The 21,763-nt window shown below is 38.9% G+C and overlaps 1 protein-coding gene across 1 annotated transcript in view; it reads right to left on the bottom strand.

The window, feature by feature from the left end:
• tmem132e (transmembrane protein 132E) overlaps window positions 1–20,248 on the bottom strand; it is a 541,290-nt gene extending 521,042 nt beyond the window's left edge. The window contains exon 1 of the mRNA XM_079815982.1: window positions 19,100–20,248. Coding sequence (XP_079672108.1) covers window positions 19,100–19,157 — 58 coding nt within the window. The 5' untranslated portion in view covers window positions 19,158–20,248. The remainder of the gene's footprint in view (window positions 1–19,099) is intronic.
• Between the last annotated feature and the right edge of the window lie 1,515 nt (window positions 20,249–21,763).

Raw genomic sequence — 21,763 nt, forward strand, 5'->3', positions numbered from 1 at the left:
CCACACGTCCATGGCGTTCGTCTAAAAACAGTAGGTCATTTGGCCAGGGATTTTTACGCGGGTGGTGGGAGAAAAACACTGACATTCTGAATTCGGATGACAATAAAATCACAAACTATCACAAAGCCCCTGTAAATTATGAAAATACCTTACGACCCCAAACAATTACCGTCCGAATAGGACTATTGTTGCTGTTTTTGGCATACCTACCAACGCAACATCATTGCCATTGAAACCAATGCAGATATTCCAGAAACGGATCTGAACAGTTGCGATACACAATGTGGACAGTCATTCATTTTAGATCAGATTCCAATCGAATACACAAATAATCGGATTGGGACTGACAGCGAGAATGCAGCTTTAAGCCCTATTCAGACGGTAATTGTTTCTCGTGGGGTCGTAAGGTTTTTTCATCACTGACAGGGGCTAGTCAGTGATTTTATTGCCTTGTAAAAATCCCTGACCGAATTACCAACTGTTTTTTGACAAACACCAAGGTTGTGTGGTAATTTAATTTAATTGAGTTTTCAAGAATATATCACTTAAAAATGTACAGTTTATGTCCTTTTTGACCACTGCAGAGCACCGTACGGTTGCGCTTCGCTGTAATTCGGATGCATTTTAAAGATCTAGACTTGTATTACTGAAATGCTGGCAAGTATTTACAAGAGCAAGATATTTCATCACCGCTCTAAAAATAAAAATAAAAGCACGTAAACATTTGAAATGGGCCGTTATTGCGGTAGCAATTATAATCTAGCCTATATGTTAAAATAAACAGCAGCATTAAGTTTACCTCATGTAAATAAGAGGCTGTATTAACTTATTTCCGCTCATTTCCATGTGGAATAAAATGACATACTTTATTTTGAGATAAAATACAAGACAGAAAGCCATTTTACCTATAATGTGCGTCTATATCTTCCTATTTTTAAACAGACTTAAATAATGAAATGATAATTAGGATATTATATTCCTATTATATTAAATATGCATTTATTCTTATTATACCAAGCATGTGACATTTTAATTTACAGCATACAATCGTGTTATTGACCATGTGAGCAGGATCAACAAACTCGCTCCTCCACCGTGAATAAATCGCCATCCGAATGCACAGGTTTTATCACTGAGGTGGCATGCAAATTTATTTTTACAGACGTCCACACGAGAAACAATTATCGTTCGAATAGGGCTTTAGTATAAAACGCTGTACTGACCAATCAGCATCCAGGACTCTAACCATCCATTTGAATGGCAGATTTTGTCTGTGCATATACTAACTTAAGTGGCCCTATTTTATCTAAACACATGGTCTAAAGCGCATGGCACAGGTGCACTTAGGGCGTGTCCAAATGCACTTTTGCTAATTTAATGACGGGAAAAACAGTCTGCGCGCCAGGCGCATGGTCTAAAAGGGTTGCTCCTATTCAACGTGTGTTTTGGGCATAACATGCAATACACACTCTAAAGGTGATGATATACAGGGCACCTTTTTGAGCAATGTTGCTGGGAAATATTGTTGTCAATGGGCAACCAGGTGAGACACAGGGCCAAACTATCCAGATAGAAATTTGTTGCCCATTCTCAATGGGAAAGTGCCTAAGCAACGTTGCTCAAAAAGTTCCCCCGTGTATCATCACCTTGAGGTCAAGGCGCACCTCATTAAATACTGTGATGACTATTTCGGCTTGATCCTGTTGCTCCGAAAAATGATGAAACCCCAGTGAAAGGCTTTCTTAAATATTAGAGAACCTCCTCCAGGTGCAACCATTGTTACTTAAATTAAATTATAGCTCTGCTCTGCAGGTGCACAATGAGAAACGCTCCCATGCTTATCTGATCACGGTTTCTTTTATGACAAAATTATGATGGCCCACTGCTGAAAATAACATTTATGCTAGGAAATTATCCTGAACCTGAGGGCATGAAAGGCCTGGAAAAGAAATGTGCGATAAGTCTGCGTATTCATAAATACCATAGTCTGTTTATCAAGGCAATATCTAGAAGTAGACAGCAATGTCTGTTAGGCTGATGTTGGACAATATGTATATGTGGTAAATATAAAAATGCATAAATAGTCATAAGAATATGTTGAGATAACAGGAAAATAAAGTCATTTTGGCAAGGCCATGTTGGAAGCACCACTCTCCATTTTTCATTCATACACATTCCTTTTATGATGATCAAATATAAATGCATTAATGCATTCGGACACACACTTAATATGTTTACATGGTCAGTGTGAACCAACTTTTTTTTTTTTCAATATCATTTTATGGTTGTGTAGTAAGCCTGTCCATGTTCCAAATAATCTTCTTACAATACATAAAACACAACCTAAAAATAGAGAAAGTAAAACAAAGCCCTTGGGCCAGAACTGTCAAGCTCAACTTAATCCATGCAGTAATGTTTCTTGAGTCATTAGCCACATCTGAAGTGGCTTGTAGAGAGAAATAACCTGGAGATGTGATTTTTGCTTTGTTCATCACAGGCTCCTTAAACGTTCCAAAAGACCTTTATACAAATCTAATTTTGACTCATACTACAATTGTGGTGCCTCAGAGTCTTTTTTAATCGTTATAGATTTTTTTTTTTTTACCCAGAAAAACATGAATACATAAACAAAAGGTAAATGCCTGTGGGCAGACAATGAGTTCCAAAGCATGGTAAGATTTCTGCTTTCTGCTTTCTAAGCCAGTATTGTAATAACTTTATAAGTGACAGATTTGGAAACATAGAAAGCAACTCCATGTCGCACAGAGTTTAGCAGTATCATGTTGCTAAGCTAACATTCAGTTCCAAAGCATTGTGTGAGCATTGTTTAAATCATGAAAACCCACATGAGACAGACACACTGACTCATATCAGTAGACTATGGCTGCGTCCGAAATCACGTACTATGTGAGTAGGTACTTCATTTGAATTTGAACTTACTTCGCGACCGTTAAAAAAGTATGTTCTATATAGTATGAATGAGTTCTATATAGTACTACATCCGCCATGTTGTCGTTATCATGTGACCTACAAGCGTCAGTTACTTCCCTTCACCTCCATTCATAAGTCCTCTCCCATGGCCTCATGGGATAGTATAGGGATAGTCCATCGTATTTACACACTTCAGGATCTCGTCGGAAGTAGTAGGTCATTCTGAGACTTTTCGCCTACTGTTTTTCGAATACTATGAATTCGGACATTCTACTATGTTGGTGTACTGTTTTTCGCCTACTATTTAGTAGGGAAGTATTCGATTTCGGACGCAACGCATGAAAATAATTTTTACTGTTGAATACTAACTTAATCTCGGAAACGTAATCTTTGGTACTCACAAGCTGTTTGTGAGGCGGCCTTATGTGTGTGTGCTCCATCTCTAGGAGAGTGTGCGAGTGCTGAGTGGTATTCCTGTGTCAACTGTGCAGCCTGCAGCTCGCTTATAGAGCAGACGCGATGTGCTGATGAGAAACCATTTGCACATTTTGAGTGGGACAGAGAAAGAGAGCGCATTGATTCACTCACAATGTTTGTGAAATTACGTCTCACAGAAAGTTTTCAAATTACATTGTGAGTTATTTAATAAATAGATATTAATTGTACCTCACCTTTAGCGTTATAATTATTTTACCTCTCACGGCAGGTGCGTGTCTTTATACGCTGTCAGCATGAGAGTGGTGTATGAGATCTGCCTTAATATTGACCACACACGCATGCACACACGCACATCAAATAACTTAGGCATCATGAAATGTTTGCCCAATGCATAAATACAAAAATAAACTTGGCCAAACTTCTTTTAAGTCAGTGAGAAGTACTTCTATAGTTCACAGCTGTTTTGTGTGCATTAGAGAAAAACAGAAAGATAAATGGGTGTAGTGCCTGCATGTGTGTTTGCTTGAGACAGTGCGCTTTGCGAGGATTCTGGGTTTTGACATCAGTTGGGAACACGAGATATAAAGGGAGTGATGTGTGATGCAGTGCGTTTCTGAGTTGAACGCATGTTGCTCTCTCGCTCGCTATAGAGTTTGATTTCCCAGGGGTCCCAGTGCTTATTTCAGGGATTTGGTGTTCTCATCCCTCATCTCGCAACATGCTTGTCTTGGGTTAATCCGTTTCTACCAGAGAGGGTGTCACAATCTCACTGGTGCCACGTCTTTAGTCAACAATAAAAATGGCTTATAATGCCCGAAAAGCTATTTTTTTCTGCAAGGTATTCTCCTATCTTCTCCTGAGCTCCCTACTGGGTATTGTAACACTGCAGGCAACAAGTTAGGTAATACAGAAAATGACAAAATCTCTGACAACTGGAAGGTTAAAGATGAAGTGTATCATTTATATACCATTAAAGGCACCAAAGACAATCACATTGTTGAGTCTTACAAAACATCAGTCTTCTAGTGTCGGTTTGCTCATTAAACGGGGATAGGAGAAACATCAAAGTATACACCTTTAACATTAACTTACAAGGATAATTCACCCCAAAATGAACTTATACTCATGTTCATATCTTTCAAAACCTGTACGACTTACTTTCTTACATGAAACACAAAATAAGCTATTTTGAGAGCTCCTTTCTTCTTTTTTTCTCTCCTTACACTCTTAAAAATAAAGGTTCTTTGGCTGGGTGTATGGTTCCATGAAGAACCGTTAATATCCAAAGAACCCTTCCATTGCACAAAAAGGTTCTTTATAGCGTAGACAGGTTCTTTAGACTATAAAATGGTTGGAAAACGTGAAGCGTTTTACGAGCAAACGCATAGTTTCTCTGGGGATTACAAAGGTTTTGCAAGGAAATGCAAAGCTTCTTGGGGGAACGCAAAACAATTGCGATAGAACGCAAAGGCATTGACATTATTTTTCCTCCCATTTCATTTTTTTCCCCACCACCATGTCCCGTATTGTATGGAGTAAATGATAACATCATTTTCATCTTTGGGTTAATAAAACTGTTGTAATGAACAATCAAGATTGAATACCTGGTTGCCATTCATGAACATGTCAGCATTTGCAAGGTTTTGCCAGGCATCACATCAAAGTAATATGAAAACATGATTGTCTGTTCACTGATTTCAGAAGTGATCCTAGCAGACAGTGCCTAGATTTACGGCAGAGCTTGGAAGGACAGGCAGAAACATACGGCTGTCAGTGACACTCTAACACTAACATATGATGGCTGAAACTGAAAAAACTCCCAGCCGCAGTGCTAGCTTTGCAGTACAAGCCAACTGGAGAGGTGTATCAAGAGCAAACATGTTCTACATCTTTTTGGGAGGTGGAAAAAACGGCAGGGTCACACTTTTACATGACCGTCATAGATATGAGAACCATGTTGAGGCAGTACTGAGGTCTCCAGGGAAGACTATCACTGTTGTACTAAGAGGAAACTTCTACGGTGTTCAAAACAATGAATAAAGTCAGCGACAGAATGAGCACAGACAAGTTTGATGGCTCTATTTCTCCTCTAGACACAAAAATACTGTATTGTAAAATAGATTTAAAGCTTTTTATATCATAATAACTGACACCACTTTGAATACTGTTGATTTTCAGTGACTTCTGCAGATACAAAGATACTCTGATCAGATCTAGAGACAGTGGATCCCTCTTTCTCATAGTTAAGACTTTGAATGTCCCCATCATCTAACCAGAATGACGGCTACAAGAGATGGCATGTCGCCAGCTACCATGACTACTCTTGTCGGAATATAGGAAACTTCATAGTCAACTTCAAACTGACTCAGGAGGGATATTTCTGAGGTGATGTGACGAGCAGACTGGAAAAAGTCTGCAAGCTATTTAAGGAGTTTTGGGTATGTAAAACCTTTCCCACAGTCATCTTGTCCATGATTACGTTTTGACGGAAACACGTTGGTTGTCTTGAACGGAAGTGTCATTCTTTTGTTGAGATGAGGCTGTACATGCTGAACCTCTGAGGGAACCTAATAAATAAGAGTTACATAAAGAAAACGAAGAAGGAAAGAGAGCTTATTGCCTAAATGAACCGAGCCTGTGTTTGATCACACGCTGACTGTGCTGTCCTTGTAATCTTTAATTCAGATCTCTGGCAGCTGTGAGGTTTATCAGGAGTAAAAATGCAGTTGTGGAAGGATCCGGCTATATTGTCCAACTGCATGTCCTGTGAACAGCTTATAATGCCTTATAAAGCTCAATATAAAACGGTCTGTAAACTTTATTCATTCCTCAGTTTTAGTTCACCCCAGGGCCTGAAGGGAATAATGGTCCGTTCTCTCAACTCAATCAACCTGTCGGGGCCAAAAAAAAAGAAAAAGCACAGCACACTATTAGTTTACGCCTAGGAATAAAAATATGCCCTTACTTTAAAAGGTGACACATCATGGAAGTATTTCCCTGCTGCGGAATAAATAAATTCACAATGCAAAGCTCCTTCCCCAGTCCAGAACATTAAAGAAAACCAAGCAGCAAAATTGGGTCACTCAGAAATAGTCTAAGATGTCACATCCATGAGAAAATCAGCATTCCCAACCATATCAATGCCTTCACATCAACATTGCAAGGGCAGTCACAATATCAGATTTATAACTAAACAATTACTGTGCACCCCTAAAAGGTCTTTTCTCGACCATTAAAGGTGCTGTATGTAATTTTTTTAACCGTACTAAAGCATAAAAATACCATAATATGTTTGCAGATATTCAGGAAAGTTCACAACAATGCTGAATGCTACAGGCACTTTGAAATGTGCGTTCCTTGCTGGAATTTTGTTTTGGTCTGTGTTATTCTGCCCACTGCCAATTTACCTAATAGTATTTCGACAGTTGGCGGAAAACACAGCGTATTGCAGCCATGGAAGCCAGCAAAAAAAATTGGGTCAGAGATCGCAGATTCTACCTGACCTAAAAAGCCTCAGCATCTAAAAATCTCTATTAACGGGAGCATATTAAAACACAGATAAATAAACTCATCAACTTACAATTGTGTAAGTCCCCTTGTCTTCCATTGATTGCACTCGCTCCTGTTGCGTTTCCTCAATCTGGCAAGTGAGTGCCGAGTCTGAGGAGGAGGAGAGGCGACGGGAAACAACTCTCTCCAATATTTTGAATTTGGACTGCAATATCCATTTCAATCGCTAGCTGGCAATATTACATACTGCACCTTTAATAAGGTACATTCTGCAAGTATGCATGTATGTAGTATATGGACTATGCTGGCAGTAGATCCAAGCAGTAGGTCATCCAGGTATATTTCACTTTATTAAAATCTGTGTTCAAACATACTATTTAGTCAACATACTGTACCTCTTGGACTAGTAGAATGTGCTGTAAGCCTTCTGTTCCAACCTGCCAACAATGCCGCAGTGCACAAAGCAATGTCCATGAAGAAAGTTTTACGGAGTATGTTGTTGAAGAACTTGACTGACCTGCACAAATCCCAGACCTGAACACCTTTGGGATGAATTACCCCAATCGCCCTAACATCAACATCTGACCTTACTGATGCTTGCGTCCGAATGGGAGCCCCCACAGCCATGTTCCAACTAGAGAAAACCCTTCCTATAAGAGTAAAATAAGGCTGCACAATATATCGGGGGGGAAACAATATCATGATATGCTTAGTGTGATTTTTAAATGGCATAGACTGTAATTTAATCAAGTAAAAATATGCGCTACCTGTTTGAGTAAAGTGCGACAATTACACATATGTAGTTTCGTACAGTGTTTTGGAGTTTCATAACGGTTTGGTTCACTGGCTGTGAATCAAGCTGATCTGAGGGTGTACTCACACTAGCCAGTTTGAACCGTGCCCGAGTGCGTTTGACCACCAAAGCGCGGTTCGTTTGACTAGTGTGAGTGATCCGAACCGTGCTCGGGCGCGGCTCGATTAGCCGGCCCTGGCCCGCTTGGAAGAGGTGGGCCAGAGCACGGTTCAGTTGGACTCGGGCGCGGTTCGCATGCAGTGTGAGCGCTAACCGTGCTGGAGCACGGAACAGCTGCGCGCTACTATCAACATTACAACAGCAAACACCAAACTATTACTACTTGGATACACTTTTCAATTAATTCAATTATATTTAGGTTTATAATGGTTCTGGTTCTCACCTTATTGATGAACATGAATTGAAGTTTGCGAGTAAAGCTGCAAATTCCTCCGTCAAAGTCAGCTGCCTCCGTAATAATCTTCTGATATGTGCAGTGCAATCAAGTGAAAATCGCTGCGCGGCATAAATTATAAATGTATTAGGCAGTCTATTAGCGAAAGCGCTTTTCTTCCTGTCTTCTTCAAAACAAAAAGTTGCATCGTGAATGACTTAAGCGTGCTCCGGCCCGGTACGTTAAGTGCAATGTGAGTGCAGGCCAGCGGGGGAGTGGGGAGGGGGGACAATCACGCTCGGGCACGGTACAAGGCAATCGTGCCTAGTGTGAGTACACCCTGAGATGCTGTGAGCTGCCACGTGTAAACAAACATTCAGTGCCTTCAATCTTAAACAGGCAGCGCATTCATTTGTTTTCTGACAACCGGTCAAAATAAAATCTTGATGGTATGCCGTTTGAAAATAAGGTAATTAAGATGTAAATATTAGTATTAATTTTACAGTACAATAGAATTTTTGCAATAATGTTTAATATGTTTAATAATAATAATTATTATTATTATTATTATAGTCATACTGAAACCGTCAAACAGTGTGAATGTGGCTTATGAAAACTCAAGAAAACTTTTTGTGTTGCTCACTTTATAGTTTGAGTTGGCTCTTGTAAAGAGTAAATCCAATCATGAACACCCAATTTTTTTTTACGTTTTTCACTCTGCCCTAAAACATTCCACACTTTAAAAAGTCGGCAGATTGACTTTCCAACTAAATCAGCACAATCATTCTAGAATGATTCATTCTTACTAAATAGAACTATTCGAGTCATCTGGTGAAACTTCCTGTATTTTTTCATATCTAAATTAAATTAAAAACTAAATATCACAATATCAGCAATATTTAGTAGCAATGGGAGGACAAAATCAGTATTAATGCTATGGTTTTGTTCAGCAGGCATACTTCCGACCTACAAAAGTGTAAATTATGCCCCCGTTTAGTACTTTATTACTACGGTTGCATAATATTACACAGTGACACGGTCATTCAGTCAACCCACACACATTTCCCCCTCAGTGTGGCCCTGCACTCACAGTTTGAGTTAACTGTGCTACTGTCACTGGTGTAAGCTTGAGGACTTTTAAAAGCAGCCAAGCAGCAGCACTAAAGCCCAGCAGAAAGACTAATGAGTCACACTGAGACAACATTGACCCAGTCAGCCCTCGTCGCATCACCTCTTCTGCCACAGGTGTCATTCAATTAGAAAAAGGTAATGATGATGCAGGCCAGACAGTGGCTTTACCACCCACATCAGCCTGAGTCTGCTGATTTAAATATCTGGACTGTCTGCAAACCCAACCAATTTGCCATTCTAATCATTCTAACTGGACTTACTTCGAGTTATGAAATCCTCATGCCAAGCGGAGGCTTGCTGTGCAGATGGAGCAAGAAATATCACAACTGAAGTAAGGAAAAAAGAAAGTAAGCAACGCTTAAAGGCTGAGGGGACATCTAGTTGGCCTGGGCACTGGGAGTACAAGCGACTTCTGCAGATTTGTCACATATGAGATATGGAGGGAGGGGGAGGGAGGGAGGGAAGCGGCAGCGGATATGGAGGAAGAGAGGAAGGGAGGGAAGCAAACAGGACCACGTGAGGAGCCAAGAAATGCTGGAGGGCAAAAATCTGGCCATATTTCTTCAGCTTCCACTGCAGTGATCACAGATCACAGTCTCCCATGTAGAGGCAAAATGGACTTCACAATGCTATGTTGACAACCTGTTTCAACACATTTCTTGGTTATTTAACAGTGGTAAATTTTATATTTTATATCTATGTTATATATATATATATATATATATATGAGACAGAAAAAAAATGTACATACATATAAATAAATAAATATAAAATGACAACAACAAACACGCAACTATTTTTGCCTTACAGCAGCGATTTGGGCAGAAATCATCTGTTTTCTCATGTACAGGTGTGCACTATGATCAAAATCACGGGAAGGCCACAGCTTGACAAAAGCATACATAAAAATAATATATCCTTTTTATGTATAAAATATGCATGCCTAATCCAAATGTATGTGTGTGCGTGCATGTGTGTGTGTAAAGCTCAGCAGTCTAAAGATATAAATGCAAAAAATTGGTTTATATAATAAATATATTTAAATATTATATAATAAATTATCTATGTGGCATTGTCAATTTTGGGGTAAGTCAGTCAATTAAATTAGTCAATTTAAAAAGCAAATGAATGATCAATCTGGCATCAGTGCAAAAACAGCACCACATTCTGCAACATTAGATTTAAAAAAAAATCCTCAAAACAACAACAAAAAACAATATTATAAGAAAAACTGTATTAATGTGGTTGTGATTGTGCACGTTTGCTTAGCAATTATAAAGTAAATTCCACACTGTGCCTAACAACACACTTTAATAACAAGTTCTTCCTCTTCTTGACTTGTTTATGGGCAAATTGTGTCATATATTTTTTAATTACTCCACATTTCTTCGCTGCTCTCATACGTAAATAACGTAAATCAGTCCTGGCCACTGATAGCCATGCAAATGCATCCATTTCAACTGCACAGCAAAATCTGTTCCGGTTGGCACATTTCTACCGTCACAGCTAAGCCTTTGAAAGTAGCTGCGATAATGATAATTCTACTCGAAAAGGCAAGAGGCATTTTCCCAGCTAATCTATTTGTTTCTGTCCTAGCAAATGCTCCTAGTCGGCTAATTAATACCCTCACAGAGATTTTTCAGACTAACAAAATATGCATCTCACATCTACTTAATTTTCCTACAGCTACAGACAATTTTCGTATTAATAAGCATTCCTTTTGTCAAGACACTAATCCTGTGCAGCTGGCAGGCATACAACGACGGGCTAGAAACAAGAGTAGGAAATACAGGTTACAGTCTCCTGAGTCAGCCCTTTAATCATAGCTGCAGTCTTATTAAAGCAAAGGCACGATACAGCCAGCCGTTCCAAAAAAAACACGCTGAAAACAAAATGTAGGGAAGGAGCAAATGTCGTCCATTTGTGATTTTTCCTCATCCCTGCTGTCTGGGAGATGTTTCTGGTCGTGATTCTCAGAGCTATCGCTATATGATGACTGTATATGATGACAATGAAGGATGTAAGTGATGAATGGACACAGTAGGTACCAAACTAAAGAGTCTGGAGGATACAAGCAGTGTCTCTTTCCCTGATTGGTTGACAGATGGGTCAGCCGGTTTGCCTGGGGAGAGGCAATTTATCTCGCATGACAAAGGGTCAACTTCAAACTCAAAGAGGATGTTTTAACGATGGTAAAGTACAGCCATCTCATGCTATTAGGCCTACCCTCTGAAGAAATAAAGGAACATTTTAAAGGATGTTGCCAACTGTGGTGCGGTTCTTGATCACAATGCTTGTGATTGGAGGAGATTGTTCTTTTAAAGGGCATTGTGCAGTGAAAGTAAACAAGTTGCATGCTTTCAGAAGAAAGGCCTTCAGGGCCGATGCAGGAGGTCTTCAGTCATGCCATATCTGTAAAAACCACCACTTCACAAAGCTGTCTTTTACTGCAACTCAAGGAAAAACCTTTTGTAGTGTGGCTGTTGGTGCCAGGTAATGCTATTACTGCATTAATCAATGATTTGACATGCTGTGCCACAGATTATAGTGGGTGTGTGCGTGTAAGCCAAGAGATGATGAAATTAATGTTCTTCTCCAGGAATGACTGAATTCAATATTCTTCAAAAACATCCTGCTTCAATTTAAAACTTTTCACCTTTTTATCCTTTTTTTTTCCATGTTCGTTCAGGTTACAACCGACCTTATTCCTTTGGCAATTAGGTGGCTTGAGTTTACAAATGTCACACAAACCTAAATCCCATTAAGAAATCTCATTAGTGCCAGGTGAACCTGTGCAAATTCTGTCAAGTTTGTCAAGGACTTCATATGAAGCAGTAGATAAAAAACGGGAAAAAATGTATAACAAACGGGCACTCTCCTTGCATTCCTTATGGCAATACGCATTGTGCGATTTCGGGCTGTCCCAGACAAAAGATGCCCAATCGTGGTGATTTCTGTGGTCGCGTAGGGCTGTGCAATTAATCGAATTTTGATTTCGCCTCCCAGCGATCACCAAAATAGTACAATCGAGAAAAAACGATTATTTCGCCATGTTCAGTTTTGCAAGAACACTCTTATTTTGTCTTGCGTTCTGAATGAAACGCGCACGCGCTCATCCGCCCCTCCCGAAGCCACAAATCTCTCTCAGGTCGCGAGTCTCGTGACTCGTGTTCATATCATCCACTGGAATTTAAAAACTCGCCGCGAGTAAACTAAAGACGGCAGAAGGAGGGCAGTTACAGCAGCGTTTGGTATGCAAAAAAGGCAAAACCAACTCCGTTGTCTGGGAACAGTTTGGCTTCGAGGAATCAGACGACGAGCAGAAACATGCTACGTGCAAGATTTGCTACATGGTAGTGGCTGCAACGCAAGGGAACATCACAAATTTGTTTAACCACTTGAAAATGAAACACAGAGTGACCTATGAAAATCTAATAAAGAAACAAAAACTGACGAGAGCAGGGGTGCCGTGTAAACGTCCTTTTTTCCCCCTCATATTTTTCAAATAATTCTCTCTTTGTAAACTTTGTTCAATGCATGCGAGTGCTGCCATATTTTCGAATATGACCAGTCGTTTTCACCGTCATCACCCGGGTTTAGTGCCTGAAGACGCGAATGAGAAGTAGCGTGCGCTGTGAGAAAATGTATCTCTGTGCACTCATCCAAGAGCGGGCACACGTCTCACAGCGCGCAAATATTGAGTTCTCTTTCAAGTCTTGCTCTTGAACGGACAAACTCACACAAAACGTATGTCAACATGTCCAACTTGATGAGTATCCTAGCAGACATAGTCTGTATATGCCTTAAGTGAACTTTATACAGTCGATAAAGACGACGCATATCCGATCATTAGGTCTTAAAGAGGCAGTAGCCTTTACTGCTGTCTGTTTAAGCTGTTTGATGTCAAACAACAAAAGACAAGGACATCACTCACCGCTCTTGATTGAATAGCTTTTGTAAGTTTAATAGGATTCATCTTTAATTTATGCACTCAAATATGCAATGTTATTTTACATTTGATACATTTCTGTACCTGAAAACTAATGTTAGACGTACCTGAAAAGCATATCTAGCCGAACCATATTGTTGATCTTATTTATTTGTGGTTATCATTTTTACGTGAATACTTTTATACTTTGATTTGAATATATGTTATATTATTTATTTTAATAGTTCAAAAAGTACAACAAATGTTACAATTTCAATTGAGTTGTTGAAAGGTGTATTTTTAATAAATACAACACATTCCCAAAGTCATGTGAAATAATCGTGTTACATAATCGTGATTTCAATATTGACCAAAATAATCGTGATTATGATTTTTTCCATAATCGAGCAGCCCTCCTAAATGGTGGTTCTACGTTGTACAGTGAGTAGGTTCAAATACGGCTGTTGTCACAGTCTTGCGACCAAAGATAGCCAGCGTTAATTTTCTGATATTGTCATAAATTTAGCATGATCACAGTGTGTTTGTTGCTATGACCTACGTCCACTGACTAGCTCATTTTAAGGCAACATGAAATGGCGTAATGATCAACGCAACATGGAGCTAAAACTTCAAACTAATTCACCCTTCGCCGCAAGTTTGATTGACAGGCGATCTGACCAATCACATCGCCGAATCTGCCGTTTTGTCCGACAAAGCAGTCAGGAGTTAGTAGATTAACGGCGGATGGACTTGAACTTGGAAAAACGTTGTGTACTGACGTCTTACCGCAGTTGAAGCAACATTTCTTTTAGTGTTCATTCATGTTTATTTCATGCTTATCAATGAACTAGAAGGAAGAGATGATCGGTTCACGAGCCGCTATAACTGAGGCGCTACAGGGATTACGACACATTAAAGAGCCACAAAACCGTATTTATTGTTTAAATTTCTTTAAAAAATGACAATTTCTAAGTTGAGACTTTGTTTCATATCAAAACTAACTTGCTCTGTCCTGTCTGTCGGCGTGTTGTCAGTGTCCTCTTTGCTCCGCGATGTATTTTCTCTACGTGAGAACGTGTGTGGTGTGAGAGCGCCATGGCTTGTCGGACATAGCAACAGTAACTAAAGAGGGCGGGTCTTTGCATACGGTCAATTACCTCAAGATTTGCAAAATCGGCATGTCATATTGGCCGTCCATATTCTCTTCTTTCACTTCCTCCTCGTTTTTACAGTGCACAAAATTGCCAAAGTGCAATTCATCTTGCTCTATAGACCAATGTTACGTCATTTGCAGCTGTATGTGCATTATGGTGGCAAAAAAGCAATGGGCAAAATCCACAGAATAAGAGAAAAAATATTTTCTATCAAATATATTTATAGAATACTGTCAAGGACGCTCTGTGAAGATAATCAGACATTTATGGTTGCAAGCCACAGATGACTAGTATACTATTAAAGCATGGATTTGATGTAAACAATAGATCTACATAATATTCACATAGCTTTACACTCAATTGGCCTCATTCATGAAACAAGAGCAGAACGAATGTGTGTAAATTGTTCGTAAAGCCGTTCTGACAAATGTTCGTATTTTCAAAATGTTAGTTGGTCCGAAAAAAAATGTACACCTGCTCCCTACCACGTGTAAAATAATCCTACTTGTACAATGACTGAACAACAATGGAGAAGTTAATATTGCTGGTTAGGCCCTACTGCATTTTTATATTCAGTAATATTCTTCAAAATGAGATCCTAGTAACACATTACAGCCATGGGCATTCTGTAACATAGCAACCAAAGTATCTCCGCTGGAAAAACGCTGTGCTTGTTCAAGCGCCACCAGCTGGCCGTTTTCAGAAGAGCACCAGGCATTTTTTAGCTGGCTAAAATGCTTTGGTGGACACACGATAATTTAATATTTATTGCTAGGCCTATGGCCAATTGGTCTCTTTAGCATGTATGCAATATACTGGAGCCAAACCTGAGAAGGAGGTCCAGAAGATTCCACAGTGTTCCTGGGCACGTAATTTGCGTAGCTGTAACTCATGGGGGGGGGGGATTATGCTAATTATGAATGAGCGTGTATGTGCGCCCTATTTACGAATGTTTGGAATTCATTAATATACACACGTTTAACTATTGAATCCGTGGTATACGAAGCGTTTGTGAATCCGGAGGAGAGTTTTCGTTAAGGTCCATTATACACACAAATTACTCCGAATTTGCTCATATATTTACGAAAGATTCATGAATGAGGCCCAATAGATCTACAGTTTCAGCATGAAATATTTAAACCTTTAACGTGTAATATTTAAACCTTAAAACGTTTTATATAGGTAACATTTAAACAAAATTTTAGGCCCATCTCACAATTCAGATTTTTTTCTTGCAATAGAGAGTTGATATCACAATTCTGAAGGGGAAAAAGTCAGAATTGGGGTAGGCCTATATAAACACTATGTTTTATAACATGGCTACCATAGATTGCTACAGAACTGTAATTTTCTGTACGAGGTAGGCTCCGTCAACAAAACACGACATCGATGTTTGCAACCACCCAAAAGCGTTGTAGCCTACAATTCAATAGGTGTCATCATCATACAGTCTACATACATGTCGTACACTGTGATTTGTAATGATCTATAGGATTGCCGAAATCACACAGTTTGTAGCATGCATTAAAGGGTTAGTTCACCCAAAATGAAAATTAGCCCATGATTTACTCCCCCCCCCAAGGTGTATATGACATTCTTCTTTCAGACGAGTTATATTAAAAGGTCCTGGCTAATCCAAGCATTTTAATGGCAGCGATTGTGCATCTATCCATCAAATAACGTTCTCCACACGGCTCTGGGGGGGTAATAAAGGCCTTCTGAAGCCAATCGATGCGTTTGTGTAAGAAAAATATGCACATTTAAAACTTTATTTAAGTAAAGTTTCAGCCGATTCGCTTCAGATGGGCTTTATTAACCCCCCAGAGCCGTGTGGAACACTTTATTTGATGGACAGATGCACAAACGCTGCCATTATAAAGCTTGGATTAGCCAGGACTTTTTAAAATAACTCTGATTTTTTTCGTCTGAAAGAAGAATGTCAACTAGAATGACTTGAGGGTGAGTAAATCATAGGCTAATTTTCATTTTTGGGTGAACTATCCCTTTAAGTGTTCAAGTGGTCCGGCATGCCAAAAACTGGCAAAACGCCCCTTTTGCACATCTAAATCTTTCAAACCCAAAAGGAACTGGGGAGATAAATGCTCTGAAAGTCTCTAGTGTTCAAAGAAACTCTCTCAAAAATGACTGGCAATTATCTACCAGGATTTATAAATCTGCTGGAAGTCCATTTTAGCATAACTTCTGAGAGCTGTTAACTTTGAACCTTTGAAATAAGTTCTAGCTCAACATTTAGGCCCAGTTTCACAGACAAGGCTTAGACCTAGTCCCAGACTAAAATGCAACAGAAAGCAACTTGCACTGACATATCTTAAAATATGCCATTGTTTTTTTCTCAAGATGCAACCAGTAATGTTTTTTTTGTCTTTCTTTTTTTCAAAGTCACGTTTATAAAAGATACTTGAAATATAAAATATAATATAAATATAAAAGATACTTGAGGCCTACTGTTTAGGCTTAATATAAGCCCTGTTTGTGAAAAACAACACTGGACCCGGTTGATGACGGACACACACACACAAAATGTATTAATTCAAAAACAATTCTGTGTTTTGCAGAGGAAGAAAATCAAATTGGATAGGAATGACATGAAAGTGATTAAATTATGACATATTTTGACATTATCCCTTTAAATTTTGCAAATACACAATTTAGGAGCTTTTTTCTTTGTTCTGCTCAATGTATGCGAATACATACAATTTTTGAAAACATTTAAGACCATGAAATAATCAGAAATCACTTAGAAGTGTTGTCGAAAATAATTTCAGGTTAGTTTGTCATAAGGATGAGAAAAAGCACAGGGGTCCAAACAATCAAGGCACTGAAGCTCCACTGATGCAACTTCCCAGGCCTAATAAATAAAACAAGAGTACAAAACAAAGCTATTTCTTTCCAGATGATTTGGTTTCACAAGGAAGCAGCTCTGAAACCGAACCAGGGCTCTCCGCACAGGTGCAACACTGTGGATTAACAAACACGACATTCCTGGAGAGCTCACGGCACGTCTCAGGTTTGTTGATGTTTTCCTTGATCTTAATGCCTGGTTCCTGTCTGTCATGTAACTGGAAGCGGAGGAGACACACTTGTGTTGGCCCAATTTATTGCCCGAGTACATCAGTATCAACTGCAGATGAAGGCTGTCTGGATTACAAACGGAAATGCATGACTGAGTGGCATTGTTGTCAAAACATGCGCAATTGTATTGGACAGTGCCTGACACATGACATTATGAGCACATCTGACCTTCCAATGCTCCTGCCTTTTATTATGTGGGTATGAATCATGGAAGAGTGGAATCCAAACAAGCCGATTGAATAGAAATCAACTAACAATTCCCACGGCGTAACTCATAACTTAAAAAAATCTAACTCCCTTTCTGGTGTTTCTCATAGCTTCTGTCAAACACCATAAACTATAGTCAAGTCACATTACGAAACCTCAGGACTTTGATGACTCCCAAATGATGTTGCCTTTGTTCTTATGGTTTCATGAAAGGAAAATAAGGGATCAGACCTCAAAGGAATAATTTCAAAGAAATATCTTCTGCGCTGATGCCTGTCAATGTAATAATCTTAGTCACACTATGATGCCATAATACAGTTCTGACTCTAAAATAGCCTAATGGCGTGTTTCGTTTTTCAATAGGATTTAGATTCATATTGATGAGACAAACTAGTCAAAGCTTTCAATTAGACAGACACAGCTGTGATAGCTGATCAAAAAATAAAAAAAGAGAGAGATAAATGTATTTATATGATTAATGCAGACTGGCAATCAGATAAGCATCTATAAAGTGTCATCATTTGATCGTGTTCATTTGAAACTGAGGAGGACAAACAGGGAGCAAACAGGTACTGATTCATTATAAACAAGCAACAGATAATACAATTTAATAATCCAAATTTGTCCCATCCGCATGTCCCCCTAAATATAGGCTACGTAGCTAATGCAACATTGCACCTCTCAAAACAATGAACACTTTTAAATACATAACTTTACCATATTTCCATTGCTCAACTAAAAAAAGGGAGATTCAGACATTTAAAACGGCTTCAGTATAATAAAGACGCTGATAAAAATAAATAAATTGTTGCTATGGTTACCTCTTCTGACGACTGATGCGTCTTTTTTGCGCCTAAAAAAATACGCAAGCAAACTTGTGACTTAACTTGGATGATTTCCTAAAACATTGTATCTTTCCTTATACCCATGTTTATTATTATACCCTGTGTACTTTTCAAGACACTCAACAACACCACATATTTAGTTTTGACTACTTTTTGGGGGGGTTAAGTCTTAAATAGACCCGCCATTCCCATACTGCATACCCTTACTTTACAACACAACACTGGAAAAAAATAAAATAACGTCATTCTGACAGAGAGGACAGACTCCAAAACTGATTTCACGTTGTTTTATAAAACGGGCATCTTTTTGTCACGTTGGCCTCAAGCTTTAGTCGTGCTCCCACCTTGCGGGCAGTTGCTATGCCTGAATAATAAGTGTATGTTGTGTTCAAAAAGAGAAAGCATTATATGTGAAGTAAAAAAGGCGCATTTTACACTTAGGCTACGTTGTCCACCAAGGCTGGAGACGGCAACGAAACAAGAACTTCAAGCGTTAAATTCGGTTTGATCTCAGCTCTGCGCTTCAGTGTATGTGTGTTGAATTACCAATTAAGACTTATAAAAACCACTGCAGCCCAACATATCAGGCTAAAATCCGCTGCAGTCATTCACAACACCCAAACATGAATTAGCAAGTATGGTATTTCCAAATAATTAATAAATAAACAGACTTACCGTGTGAAATAAACATATACAGCAACAGAGTTCCCATCCAAGAGCGTATAACGGACATCGTAGTTTCCACGAATAAATCCCGTTTGTGATGATAAACAACAGCGCTCCTCCAAAATATCTCCCCGACAGACGTCTACAGTCCAGCGACGGATTTCCAGCGAGAATCTGTTGGATTGTGATGCTGGTGAACTTTATCTAGAGCATTCACGTCCATTATACCAGGAAGAGTTAAATAAAAAGGACCGTGTCAACCAGCGACCGAAAGCGCAATCTCATGTACGACGAAGAGCTTTAGAGAGAGAAAGAGAAAAGTTACAGGTATCCGGCTCAGGTGTCTCGATTCCCACGCGTATCTCTCTCTCAGTAATCCACACGGCATCAAATATAGTCGTTTTCGTCCATCCAGCGGTTTTAATTCAAACTATAATCCCATGAAACGCCAGAAATGGTCTCGCAACAGCACAATGCCAGTGTCGTCCGCGAGCTTGTTAGTTTAATAATCTACAAAAAGCATCACAAGACAACTGATACACGACGTGTTTGTGTTGGATGGCAATTTAGGATTTCCTATGGTAACCTTAGCATTTGGTCAAATTGCCTGTGTTATGGATGAGATCCGGTTATTCGATGTTGGCTATATTTGAAATAAAATCAAAATATGGAAAATAAACGTTTACTTGTCCGCTCCGATGGGGAAAAAAAAGTGTTTTCTTCCTGACTGAAGTCCGAAAGATGACTTGAAATTCTTCTCAGAAGCAACTGAAGTCCTGAAGCTTTCCCGGGTACGTTAACTATATGATAAACCACTGCCTCTTCGGTTGATATCACTGTAGGAAGCGATACGCATCCATTTTTTGAAACTCCGAGGAGTTACGAAAAAATAACGGCTAACAGTTGTATTCTTCGTAACAATGCAGCGCTCCGGTCTGTGTGGGCTACTCTAGAGGTTCGGCTTCTCTGTTGAGCTTCGTCAAAGTAGAGATTTATTCAAGACCATCCCTCCTTAGGTCACACAACCTAACTTTGCGTCTCAACAAGCTGTGAACGGCATGAAGTAGGTACGCGTTGCGTTCCGCTGGACTAGTTGAAGAAGAAGTAGCGGGTGAATCTCTAAACCCTTCAAATCTCTTCGGTTCACGGCGGTCACGTGACACGAGTCTTTACAATCAGACCGCTCTGACGTTTTCACGCGTCCGTCATGTGCATCTCACGAAAGCATGACAGGGTCACTTTTCATCCGAAGATCAAAAGAAAGATGATGTGAATGATGATAATCTCACAGTTCAGCTCCAAATTCCCATTACTGTTATTACTGTAATGGTAGTAATTTTCACATTTGATTTGTAAGAGAACAAGGTTTTTCTATGCGTCTTACTTTGATACAATATTTACATGTCTGCAGCAAATAAGAGTAAAATCTACAATTCATCCCCACGTATTTTCACATTATTTACCCCTTAAAATTCCATATTATAGGCTACATTAAAATCTACACATTAGTACCTGAAATGTAGATATTAGTACCTTTTGAAGGAACCCCAGTGACAGCGTTTGTAGCCAACCTGTCACGTGTGTAAATTATGAAGGGTGGTTGCATTAATGGAACACTTTTTAAATATTGTCACAATCAAAGCTTATTTTAAACAGATTAATTGAAAAGTGTAAAAATAAATAATAAAATAGCAAACATTTTAATACATTAAAAAAAGGACAATTTAAGACATTATAAAATATAAATACATCGACTAATATAACTATCAACATTACAGGCAGTGTGTGTTTTAGTTACTCTCACAATTGTATCAAATATAGGTCTATATATAGGCATTGTTGTTGGGAGGGGAAGTAGGCTACAGTCATGATTTTTCTATGTAAACTTGTAAATGAAAAGCTGGTGGTTTTTATCTAGCCTATCAAATTAAGCCTATTACATTATTATCTTACCTGAAAAATAAGCATAATTCGCATGTGTATGTGTTTAATATATAATATTATATATAGGGCTATAAAATGTATATTAGTGTGTGTGTGTGTGTGTGTGTGTGTGTGTGTGTGTGTGTGTGTGTGTGTGTGTGTGTGTGTGTGTGTGTGTGTGTGTGTGTGTGTGTGTGTGTGTGTGTGTGTGTGTGTGTGTGTGTGTGTGTGTGTGTACACACATACAATTATATTATATTTTTATTATTATTAGTTAGTAAAGGTGCAAACAGTAGTGATACTGAAATTCTATGTGTTTTGTGGCATAAAAACAAAGATGTTATCAAGACCATTTTTCATTTTAAAACCAAATATCTTAAATCAACAACATATCACCCAGAAGTGTGCAATACACAAATGAAAGTTTCACAAGTAACTGTGTTTCATGAAGTTGACGTTGCTTTTAAGGTGTCACACGACAGTGACATCTCCTGGCGGGCCACATTATCAGGGTCGTGTAGCCGACATCATAACAGCTTGTCAGTTCCACATGGCAGGACAGCCCTAAATAAACCCCATTGCCATGATTCTGATACTTTTATACATCCTTTAACCCTTAATTCTATTTATTATTATTTTTTGCAGGGAACACACACCCTGACAGCTGGCTTTATTTGTGTTCATTTGAAAATTTTAATGGCATAATAAATAAACACAGTGTTTTAATGGCTAGAGCATTTCACTTCTGCA

The sequence above is a fragment of the Gobio gobio genome (assembly GCF_949357685.1).
Source record: "Gobio gobio genome assembly, chromosome: 4".
Taxonomy (NCBI): Eukaryota; Metazoa; Chordata; class Actinopteri; order Cypriniformes; family Gobionidae; genus Gobio; species Gobio gobio.